Source organism: Lycium ferocissimum, chromosome 4 (assembly GCF_029784015.1).
Source record: "Lycium ferocissimum isolate CSIRO_LF1 chromosome 4, AGI_CSIRO_Lferr_CH_V1, whole genome shotgun sequence".
NCBI lineage: Eukaryota > Viridiplantae > Streptophyta > Magnoliopsida > Solanales > Solanaceae > Lycium > Lycium ferocissimum.
Genome location: NC_081345.1, coordinates 42,887,629 through 42,900,683, shown reverse-complemented (window position 1 = coordinate 42,900,683; position 13,055 = coordinate 42,887,629). Strand labels below are relative to the sequence as shown.

Sequence of the window (13,055 nt, the reverse complement as noted above, 5' to 3'; positions counted from 1 at the left end):
AACAATCCCCCATATATCTAAAAAATAATAAAAGAAATAAATAAGAAGTTTTGTTGGGTTTCCACATATGAGTACAATGCGTTGAATCTGATGTCTCATAGACTATGAATCAGACCTAGACAAAATAAGATTAAACTTACAGAACAATTGGTGAAATTTAGAACTTTTATGAACCAAGAATTCTTTTGCAAGCCTAGGGTCTTATTCTATCACATTATACTCGCACAATCTTTGTCGTTATCGCGGTTTTGCGCTAAGAGGCCATGCGAGTATCCTGGTATTCATGAGTGCTCTAGAAATCTGTCACAATTTTATAAGAGCGGCACCACTCCACACTCATATAGGTCCACTCATCAAGTGTATTCTGTAGAGCAATACACCACCTATAAAGGATATGGTAATGAATTAAGAGTTTATAACTCAACCTCACTTTGCCTTGCAGTAATTGCACAATATTCACACACCATAGGAAGGGACATGATTTAATAGTGCACTTTGATCAACTTATGACTTATTATTACCCATATGAACCTAATTCATGGAATCTCCAATCACATAGGTTGGGCTACCATAATTGTTAATCTTCTCAAATTGACAAAAAAGTCTCATTCCCTCGATGTTTCTTATAGTCTGTGAATCGTCCAAATTCACCTCAGACATCACATAATTCATGAAAATAATTTCATCTTGCAACAACGTTGTTTTATCACTTTATGTCTCAAACGGATATGTTTTATTGTCATCAAAAATCTATTTATTCACTATAGCTAACGCTGCTTGGCAACCACAATATATATACACATTGATTTTATCTCAACCTCAAATACTCACTAAGACATATCTTAGCCTCATTACTAGCCAACTCCAAACCATAAACTCATATTCATTATGGTCTATTTGACTGATTTTTATAGTATTACACCTCCACAAAGGTGAACACATAGTTTCTAGTGGACTTTATCTCATTTGAATCGAAAATTCAGGTATCATCACCGTAACTCTCTAATACAACCTAAAATCCATTTAACTGATTCATGATACCTCTCAAATCATTATTTTTCAAAATTAGAATTGATATCATTATCAACAGCTTCTTTCCAAAACTTCATTTTCAAAAACATTTTGAATAACAAGACCAAATAAAATATTATCTCTTTTTTTGAAAAAAAAATTCTCGATCTAACTCAAAGTAAGATACCATGACCCCCACACTTTCAAAAATTTAAGATAGGGAATAATATTTTCATAACTCATAAGAAGTATTACTAATTCTCATTAAGACATTTATCTTATAAATAACAAGCTAATAATATAACCTAACCAAAATAATAATGTAAAATGTACTCACATTATGTCATCATCAACAAATATTTTAAGAGAGTAACATTTTTATCAAAAGACACACATAAGATGAGAAAAGTATATACAAAATATTAACATTTTCATCATTTATTTAAAAATAGTAAGTATAATTAAACCATGATTACGATACCAATTGTGCTCACAAAATATTATTTTGGTTGATGCAACCTTATCATACTCAAATAAAATTTCCATCCAACTCTTTCTAATAATTCCACAAGAACCAAATATGCTCAAACATTAGAAACATAATTACCCCGGCTAATGCCAACAGTTTTTCAAAAGTGATTTTAAGAGGAACTTTTTCATTCTAAGACCTTGAATAGTTCTTGAATTACCAACATAAATAAATCACTCTTCTTCTTTGACTTGGGTGTAAAACACAAAATTAAATTTGTTAGCAAAAATATGCTTAGTAGCAGCATAGTCTAACACCCATCTATCATATTAGCCACAAGATTCGCTTGAGAAATGAACACAACAATTATATCATCCGCTAGACAAATTTATTTTTACTTAGCTGGATTATCATTTCTATCTTCTCTACATTTTGAGAGTATTGATGACTTAATTAGCCATGACGGATTATTACGTGGAAACAAAATATATACACCTGGTAAAAAGATCGGGTAAGTCACGGGTCACCTCTTAGTTGACTACACATTTTGGTCCAAGAATGAATCACTTTCTTACCCATCCTTGTGACTTATTTCTAATTCAACTTTAATTATGCTTGACTATCAAAATCACAGTGAAAGCATACAGGAATGCTGTCTAACGGTTATAAATGATAATCAAAAGTTAATTACACAGAATACTTTCTTGTGCCACTAACTAGATCTATACATATTTAGAATACTCCAATGTCAACAAATAATTATAGGCCATAATAAATTAATCATTCTTCCACCTCAAAGGATCAAAAGTCACATTTAGTGATACACAAATCCACACACTAAAATTTGTTTAGAATTTAAGACAACTTAAATTCATTAACCAAAAAGATTAACATAGTTTAGAGGCTTAATTTCCAAATAAAAGTCTTGAATTTGTAAGAAAAGAAACCAATTATAATTCAAGTTTTCAACATTTGTTGACCCAAATGACCAAGACAGAAGCAATGATTAATTTTAGAGTCTAAAGTAATTTAGTACATTATCCAATATAAAAATTGTCACCACAAAATCTCAAACTTGCAAAACATCATAACAAACCCACTTATAATTTTTACTATCCAAGCAAAACCTAATAGACTCAAATAAAAGTATAAATTAATCATATCAAAATCACTACTACTTTCCTTTTGGATAGTTATACATATATTTTCCATCATAATATAATACAGAAACATATCTGGAACTTAGACAGATTGTACTAAATTATTCTCTTTTTGTTTTCCCTAAGAATAGAGCGAGAAATATCCTTAAAATTATTGAAAATTTTACGAAAAATACTCGATCACGAACACTTTAGCGAATTCACATAGCTTGAGGCATGTCAATTAAGACATTGTCCTTAAGAATATTTCACCCAGTATGGGTATATCCCCATGATTCAACAAGCTCTTCGAGTACAAAACTAGGAGCCATAATCTAACAAAGATTTCACAAAAGTAAATAACCCAGCAAAAGAAAATGAGAAGGAATTTGATTCTTGATTTTTTCTATGTTTTTCACTGTACCAAACATGAGCACACAAAAGAGTATATACCGGCAAAGCATGGAATGAGGTCTAACGTTCTGATGATGGATGAGAACATCTCAATATTGTAGTAATAATAAAGCCATTAAGGCTATTAAAGGAGTATCAATTGGTAAAAGACGTTTAGGAAATGGTTTGAATGGAAAACGTATTCAAAGGCTAAAAATTAAGGGACGTTACAAAAAGTCCTTTCATTTTTGAGATATTAAAAAGAAAAATATTATTTTTCTAACAATTAACACCTACATCAAGATCGCGAATGCTGGCCGGAAAATGCTCGTGATGTAGTCAATGGTGTTGGTATCAAATTGGGCAATTGGAAAGGTACGAGAAACTTTACTGCCACAACTATGGATATCTTTGACATTATTCTGGGGCAAGAGTTCTTTAGACACTGGCACACAATGATCGGCCCCTACATCCAACGTCTCTTGATCTTGGAGGGAGAAGGAGCTTGCATGGTGCCTACAATGACTATGTCGCATGGACAGGGCCAAGCACAACTTTCAGCTATGCAGCTTATTAAAGAGCTCAAGAAAGGGGAGCCGACATTCATGGCAACCATTACAAGTTTGTAGGAAGACAATGGTGCCCAAAAGACACTGCAACCTTGTATAAAGAAGTTGCTCAAGGAAAACAAAGATGATATGCCCCACGAGCAAACTAAACACTTCCCACCTAGGCGTGAGGTGGATCATAAGATTGAGTTGGAGTATAAACGGAGAAAGGGCAACGACACGGCCGATACGTTGAGTCAAAAGGTCAAGCTTACTGTCATCACCTCAGCAAGTTGTGACATTCGAGGGGCTATAAAAGAGGGCATGCAACATGATCCAGCAGCTAAGCAGCGTATGGAGTTAGCCACCCAAGGGAAGATGACGAGGCCAGTGTGTATAGGTTTTTTTCTGCTCGTACTTTGTCAAATTATAGTAAGTTTAAGATATCGTCTCACAAAAATTGGAACGACATATGCTACGGATTTGTATTATCTTTGATACTATTTTAGAGAATCAGACTGATGAAAGGTGAGTTTGGAATTATAAATTACTTAATTAAACAACCACTTTCGGAAGAATTGTATCTAAAAAAAGAGTTGGGAATCGTTGAATTCACGTGATAAAATTAATACAATAAAATCTCAGTGTTCACATGTATTTCTCTAAAGAATAATTATTTATTGCTAATTCAATTATATTTTGCTCACTAAGAAATAAAGAATTAATTAACATTTTGTGTGGTTATGTCAACTAATTGATTTGTTACTAGTGACGATTAAACCAAAATACTTTTCTTACTTGAATTGTGCTACATGAGTAAAGTCCTCTTGTGATTAGCCTTTAAATAAATTGTTACACCTTAGAAAATTTCGCGTTATCAAGACTGTGGACGGCTTAGTATGAGCTCGGGGAGCGCGAGTTACACAAGGATTATGGATGAAGATTATGTTATCGAGCATAAGAACATATATATGACATTTGGAGAGTGTATGGAGTAAATCGGTTAACATGATCACTCGATGATAGCCCTCGAAATCATGAGTTAAGGTGGGGCCCATATGTCGAATTTTGTAAAGGATATATTATAAGTGATACAAGTAGTACGTGGAAAGTTTAGCAAGTCCTAAGAAGGACCCATACGCCAAATATGGACATAAGCCCTCCAAAAGGACGATTTAAGGAAACGTTTTCGGATGAGTTGACTTGGAGGGGCAAAAACGGCATTATAAGTTTGGAATTTGGAAAAACACCAAGAATAAAAGTTGTAAATAATTGAAATAGCTTTCCAACCATAGGTCGCGGACCCTCACACGATGTCGGAATCAAGAGTTATGGCCATTTTAAGAGCAAGACCCTAAGCTGTCAAATGGCTCCGCGGGCCCCACGTGAGAAGGTCGGTGAAACCGACCTAGGAGGGGTATAAATACCCCCATCAACCCCGTGTTTTCAGCATAATAACATTCCAAAGGGTCCTAGAAAATTCTCTACACCTCCCCCAAGCATTATAGTCCGATAAATCAAGAATTTGACAAGATTACGCCAAACTAGTCCGTGAAAGGTGATTGTTCTTGCTTCTACTTAAGCTTGGTGTTGTAAAAGGTTGATGTGGCTGAGTTTTTTTCAAGTATAAGGTATGTTATTTATCCCATCTTTTATGTTGAGTTTATTTGAGGTCGCCTTTAAAATGAAACTAGTTATGGAGAAAAGGTCATAGAGTGTTGTATTGTAGTTGTTATGTTTATGGGCTGTTTTGAACATGTTGTGTCCACGTGGATGGACTGATTTATGCATACAAAAACGGTATCTAACATTGTTGGCGTGTTGATGAGATTATACTCCTTGATTGGGATGGAAGAAAGTGCATATTGTTGTTGTATGTTGAAAAACGTCGTGTGGGATGTTTATGGAATATGTTGGTATGAATAATAGTGTTGTTGATGTTGGTATTATTGTTGTTGTTGATTGGTTGCTGAATTATAATTTTGGGCTAGGCATATAAACAGGGGAGATGCTGACGATTTTCGACAGAATATAGAGTAGTTTGATTTGAAATTTGGAACAAGTTTGTAACAAAGAGTCTAACGTTAGAGTGAATCCTTTTAAGTGTAGGCTTACGAGCTGGGACGAATAAGTGTAGCTAATAAGAGGTGGAACAGGTATGTAAAGCTTATCCTTTCTTTCTTTTGGCATGTCTTAGATGTAAGAAGATATGATACGAGCCTTGGGTAACTTATCCGAGCATGTCTACGATTCTTATTCACTTCTTGATGTTAGCATTCCTAATGTAGTCGAGCTATGGTCCTTGTGTCTTTTGTGTGATTGGATAGTAATGTTGCAAAGAGTTCTTGTTCCTAAAAGATTCGACGTCGAATAAGGTCCCTAACTTTCATAGACGGGCTCGGATCGCTTCGATACGTTCGTAGAAGATTCCATAACAAGTAATGCCCGTAACTTTCATGGGCGGGCTCGGATTGGTTTGACACATGTTTACGATCCCTGAGATTCTCTTTAACGTAGTCCTAATGGCATTTAGAATGGATCTAATATGACTATCGTTTGATACTCGAGCGTGATTTGTCTACGTATCTATTGAGTCTTAAAAGCTGATTTATATGCATATGGTTTCTCACTACTCTGCTCGTGCTAGCTGTTATTACTTCTTTCACCGAGTCCCGGGCCGGGTATGTATTCGTGCACAGTTTCACTGTATTGTTCACCGAGTCCCTCACTAGAGGGCCGGGTACAGTATATATATATGATGATATGATAACATGATGATGTGATGATATGGGGATGGTGGCCAGGATGACATATGATGATTCTATTCACCGAGTCCCTCACTAGAGGGCGGTACGTATATATATATGATGATATGATGATTTTATTTATCGAGTCCCTCACTAGAGGGCCAGGACACGTTATATATATATATATGCATATGTACAAGATGATTATCTAAGTATGTTTCTAAGTCCCATAATGGGCTGGATATGATATTGATACGCATGATTTATGTTTCAGAGGCAAGCCTTATGATTTTCTATACTCCTTATTTCAGTATGATCCTGTTTACTGTATTTCATGCTTTACATGCTCAGTACATATTCCGTACTGACCCCCTTTCTTCGGGGGGCTGCGTTTCATGCCACGCAGGTATATACAGATGAGTAGAGGACATTAGTAGAAGATGTTCCAATTTTCCTTCCGAGTTGCTGCCGAGTCGAGTATCTATGTTATGGTATCTTGATTTATGTTAGAGACTTTGCGAGACAGAGTCACGTATATAACATGTCGATTTGTAAGCGGCTGCTGTCAAGCCGATGTATCATTATGCATTATGTTACGATTTTACTTGGTTTGAGAAGGACGAAAAGCATATTTTTTTTGAAAAGCTTACATTATGCACTCATGTCATGATTTAAGGGCCTAGTATGATTATGAGTATCACGAGAATCAGCAGGTTCGCTCGGCCCTAAGTAAGGGTCGGGTGCGCATCATGCCCTATCGAAAGTTGGGGTGTGACATAAATAACTTATCTGAGTCAATCCCTTCATGAGAATTAGGATTGAAATAAATAAAATAAAGATCATTTAAATCAATAAACTTATTTGAGTCAATCCCTCCGTGAGAATTAGGACTGAAAGAAATAAGATAAGTATTTGGAATAATAATAACTAAAAATTATTCTCACTCTAGTATTTTACTCATTGGTTATTATAGGTTAATTTTACTCCGTGAGAATTACAAAATTAATATAAAAATTACTTAGAGATAAAATATGTAGATGTGATAATAATTAATTGAAATTATCATTCCAAAGACAGTTTGAAATATAAATAGAAAATTTCAAGCCAAGAATGTATTAAACTGAGATAGCATCAACTATCCCAACGAAAGAGATTACTTCATTATGGAGTAAGAAAAACTAAATAGAAATTTAAAAGACTAAGAAAATATATTTATTACAAGTAAGAGAGCAATACTAGTTCTCGTGTCTACTTAAAAATTGGATACAAAGTGGATTATTTGGCTTACAAACATGTGCATATTTATAGGAAAATTCCTACGGATGTCTAACATGTTCCAAAATGGTTTTCAACATGCTCCAAGACGGTTTTCAACATATTCCAAAATGGATTTCAATATGCTCCAAGACGGTTTTCAACATGTTCCAAAACGGTTTTCAATTTATCATTATGAATTCAGTATATCATGAGGCTTTGGTGAGAATTTGACATGACAAATTTATCATTTAAGCTTGGTCAAAAATTTCACGATTTTGTCTTTATTTCCCTTAAGTAGTCTTTCATGAATTTGTAGTGGATGCATCTTTCTTCCTTGACTTTTAGCATCTTTCTCTCTTTTTCTCGTTTTTCATGCATTCTTCTTCTTGCAAGATTTACTAGAAAATATAGGAGGATTGAATATACTTATTCGTGTATTAAGAATAATGATTTTTATATATGAAAAATACATGAATAATTTGTATTCATCAGAAGACGAAGAGTTTTTAGGTGGAAGATGGTTTATTGCTCACCACGGGTCGAAAGGTCTACGTGCCGAAGTTCGGAGATATTAGGCGGCGTATTATCAAGAAGATTCATGACACCATCTAGGCCGGTCATCTAGGCCAACGTTACACTAGGGCCTTAGTTGAGTCGGTCTATTATTGGTTGCGTATATGAGAGGACATAGAGTGTTATGTGCAGACTTGTCTTGTGCGCCAATAGGACAAGGTTGAGCAGAGGCGATCACCAGAGGAGGCCACATGAGAGCGATATGAAGACTTGTGGCAGTTGAGCAGAGGCGATCACCGGAGGAGGCCACATAGGAGCGATATGAAGACTTGTGGTAGCAGTTCGCGTCGGTTGTCGCGCCATCACGTGGAAGAGAGTGTGATGACGCACCATATCATCATGCTATATAGGTGACACTTGGCACATATATTTTCCATGTGGAATGGTTACATAAGAGGAAGACTAGAAATTATGGGAAGATTCTAGAGACATATGGAGAATTCCTTTGGATTTGCATGGAAAAAGGAACACTCTAGTTGTGTAGAGATTTCTAGAATAGGGGATTATTTGTAAATATGTAGGGACTTGTAAAATAATTATTATTTGCATATTAGTCCCTAGGTGAATAGTATAAATAGAGGGACATTCATTGTAAAACCGTCAAGCAAAATCAATCAAGTTCTCTCTAATACAAAAAGCTTCCTTTAGCAAATTTCTCGTCTTCCTTATTTACCATTCTCTTAGCGATCTTAAGTATAGTAATCTAGGCTAACTTGGCATAGCAAGATCGTGAGCAAGTTGTCAAGTGCCGCATGTGCGCTTAGTTAAAGACTAAGCACGTGACACTACATTGTAATTTCCATACGTTTGTTTTTGTTTGGAGAACTATATATTTCAGAGCAGGTCTCCATTTTGGGAAGTAACATAGTGGACTCCCTCAGCAAAAAAAAAAAAAAAAAAAAAAAAAAAGTAAAAATAAACACTGTGGGCTCGCCTTTTTGATTACATGAACTCAGAAATGGCGAAAGATTCTCTGAAAACTCCCAAGGTAAGTTTTCTTGTTTATAGTTCTCTGTTGATTTACTGATTTGAAATAATAGAAAAGACACAGGCACTTCTAGTTTATGTTGAAAATTGGAAAAAAAAAATTAATTAGAAACAAAGATCTGGGGTGTCACGTCACCATCCTTAATTAATTTTTGGTAGAAATAGAGTTGATTTTTCATAAGAATGATGTGCTGCTTTTTTGTTTATTCAAATCAAATCGATGTTCTACCATTTGGTTACAGTATAACGGAACTACTTTATTTTGCGACAGACGTTATCTCTATATTTTTATATTTATTGTGATAGAAATATAGAAAACACACGGATGTTTTTGGGTTTTACTGGATTTTTTCCCAGAAACAGAGATCTAGGGTTTCACAATTATCATTGAATTTTTGGTAGCAGTGCTTTTCTTCCTTTTTAGAATGTGTGCAATAACTAAATTTATGTTAAATTAGTCGATTTTGTTTTGTGACAGACGTCATCGAGATCTGCAGGCAATCTATCGATAAGTATATGGGCAGCCCAATGTGGGAAATGCTACAAATGGAGGAAAATTTCAACACAAGAAGAGTATGAGGAAATTAGGTCTAAGTTTAATGAAGAACCGTTTCACTGCGAAAACAAACCCAATGTTTCTTGTGATGATCCAACAGAGATCGAGTACGATTCTTTACGAACTTGGGTCATTGACAAGCCCAATGAGCCTAAAACCCCAATTGGGTTTAAGAGAGAATTGTGCCTTAGGGGTGATTACTCAGAAATGGATGTTTATTATATCACTCCTTCGGGGAAGAAACTTAGATCTACTGAAGAAGTGCGTACTTTTCTTCAGAAAAATCTCGAGTTTAGTGATCTATCAACTGAAGACTTCAGCTTTACAACGCCCCACATTATGGATGATACTATACCCTCCCCTAGCACTAAATGAGGGAGTCGATGGAGCTGAATTTTAGGTTTATTTTCTTTGTAGATGCTGTTATTAGACTGCTGGCATGCTTAAATGCTCAACTTATTCGACATGTATTGTTCTTTTTCATCTTTTGTTGAAAATCTCTTATTATGCAAAAATCTATATAAAGAGAATAGAGGAGCTTCCTATCAACGTGAATTGACGGAAAACCCGGACTCTCAATGGTATTTTCGGTATTACTTATGTTAGCCAAAAACCGATGCTTCAGCTCTTTTATGCTTGTGGGCCCTATTTACTTTTCCCTGCATTTGTTTGGATTTTTTAAAACACTCGTAGACCCAATCTTTTGTTTTGCCTGACAATTCATTTTGCTCCTTTCGTGTTTTGATTTCATTTCAGTTATAGAAATTCTATAGGATTAATTTTGTATATCAGACTCTGTAGCTCCCTCGAAAATATTTTATCTCTTGACTATTCTACCTTTTGCTTAAAAGTACTTCACACGGACCTCACTTGCCCATTGTTTTTTTTTCTCCACAGCCCATGGTTTTACACTTTTACTTCGTTCTTTCACATCACTTAAGCAATATTTGTACTTTTTTCTCTGCATAAATTTTTGTGTGATGCATCTCTATATGGCTTTTACTACCTTTATGATAAAAAGGAACAATGAACATTTGTTCTATCCTAGACCATGACAATTTTTAATATTTAATATTTTAAAAATATTTAGATTAGTTTTAAAGTTTCACAGAACTGGTGCATTAATCTTTTAACTAAAAATATCAAATAACTAAAATATATTAATGAAAACTTATGATTGTGAAATTATAAATTGAGGATAGAATGATTATTTTGTACTACATCTTTCCCATTGTATATGGCACAATTGCCATACGGAGATTCTAACAAGAATTTCACCATGAATTTTAAATTTATTTCATTATTTTTCATCAAAAAGTTATGGAATTTGAAGTCGAAAGTCAAAATAAAAATTAAATAGGTTGACCCAACGGGAGGCGATGGTACTTTTATAATTTGTGTTGAATTTAATTACTTGTCACACAAATTATCCATCGTTTAGTCTTAAACTCATAAAATAATAATTAATCTCTAAATATTTTATTATTTTGTAAAAGATTATTTAGAGATATTTTATTCTTTCTAATAGCATCACTTTGAATTTCATCCTAATTTTACATCCTTTAAATATTTTTGTTACACTGCATAATCATGAAAAAATTACCTTTAAAAAGAATTATAGGCACCCATCTTATCAGAATGCTTACTTTGTATATTAGCCATGTTTTGAACATGCAAATTTGTAGGCGTTTGGCCGCAGAAACAAAAAGAAAAAATTCACTTTTTTTGGAATTCTAGAGTTGGAGTTGGAGTTAGTTGGAGTTGTGTTTGTGTAATTTTTTTGAAATTGTAGTTTTTTGGTTGAAAGTAGTTGTTTTAGTTGTGAAAATTTTGAAAAACAAGTTTTTCTTGTTTTTGGAATACAACTTCAAGTTGTATTTGGAATTTATTCTTAAACATGGATTTAAAAAAAAGTGAAATTTTTTTTCAAAAAAAGTGAATAATTCTTATGGCCAAACGGGCCCCAGTATTCGAGTACTTGCCATTAGAAAAGCCGATTTTTTTAAAAAAGGTTGAGTACTTAGTATATTCACAATTGTATCAACTGTAGCGGAGAAATGATAGGATTAAATTACTTATTACTTCTAACTATTCATGTGGGCGTGAAGAAAGGAAAATTTCTTGGCCTTCTTTACTTCGATTTAGCTGATAACTTGACTTTTCATTTCTTAAGGAAATTTTTTGAAGTTTTCCTTCTTTCCTTTCTATTTGAGAGGCTATTGCACTGCTACATCCCCTTAGAGGGTTACCAGAGGATTATTGTTTGTGATTTGGTGAAAAATGGGAGTCTATATAATCATTTATTTGGGTTGAGATGCAACAAATTGAGTTGGCCTATTAGGCAGAAATTTGCAGTTGGCACGGCTAGCGGCTTAGCTTACTTGCATTACGGAGCACAACCGGTTAACATTCATAGGGATATAACGTCGAGTAATATACTTTCAGAGGAGAATTTTGAGCCTAAGGTTGCGGATTTTGGATTGGTGATGTTTAACCCCGAGGGGATGACCCACCTAAGCACTCGTGTTGCTGGGGCAATGGGTTACGTAGCACCTGAATATGTATTGTATGGTCAATTGACAGAAAGGAGTGATGTTTACAGTTTTGGAGTCGTGTTTCTTGAGCTTTTGAGTGGGACGAAGGCGGTCATAGCAATTAATGATGGAAAGCCGACACTTGTTACTGATTAGGCGTGGTCATTGGTTAGAGAAGGGAGACCATTAGATGTTATTGAGGACAATATTCCAGATTTGGGTCATCAAGAAATTCAGGAAAAGTATGTTATGGTAGCTGTTCTTTGTTCTCACCCGCAATTGTATGCGAGGCCAACAATGGATCAAGTCGTAGGGCTTATGGAGGCTGACATTCGAGTTCGAATTATACCAGAGAGACCAATTTCTTTAATTGCAGACTTGATGATATCGAGAGATCGGTTAATAGCAGTAGCGGCTAGGGTTATATGTCCCCATCTACAGCCTATCAGCTTCACACATTTGAGCATAATGGAACTCCTGGAGGATGAATTGTTCTGTTTAACATAATTGAGCTGCACAGAATATTTTTGAAGCATCGGATTAGATGTGTTATCCAGGAAATGTATTGGTTAGATCCTTTTTTGGTTCATTTGCAATAGATTTGTTAGGAACATATGAATTATAAAATCCACACAAATTGTACCGTGAATATGTATATAAGTAAGTACTCAATTACATGATTGTCACGTGCATAGAGAAGCGCTCTCTATCGGAATTTTTACCATACCTAAGGATCGAATTCGAAACCTCGTTAAGGATGGAAGTATATTATATATTCGATTGCATGCAAAACGTGATTGAGTTTGTAATTGGCAGCCAAACTATTTCCCGGCATGCAAAA

The 13,055-nt window shown here is 34.7% G+C and overlaps 1 protein-coding gene and 1 pseudogene across 1 annotated transcript; both read left to right on the top strand.

Annotated features, from left to right (window-relative positions):
• Nucleotides 1-8,756: 8,756 nt before the first annotated feature.
• LOC132054744 (methyl-CpG-binding domain-containing protein 4-like) lies at nucleotides 8,757-10,229 on the top strand. Its single transcript, XM_059446712.1, has 2 exons — nucleotides 8,757-9,125; nucleotides 9,603-10,229. Exons 1-2 carry the CDS (start codon nucleotides 9,084-9,086, stop codon nucleotides 10,053-10,055), a joined length of 495 nt encoding a protein of 164 aa, XP_059302695.1. The 5' UTR covers nucleotides 8,757-9,083; the 3' UTR covers nucleotides 10,056-10,229.
• Nucleotides 10,230-11,608: 1,379 nt separating this feature from the next.
• On the top strand, nucleotides 11,609-13,055 carry LOC132054743 (probable LRR receptor-like serine/threonine-protein kinase RKF3; annotated as a pseudogene).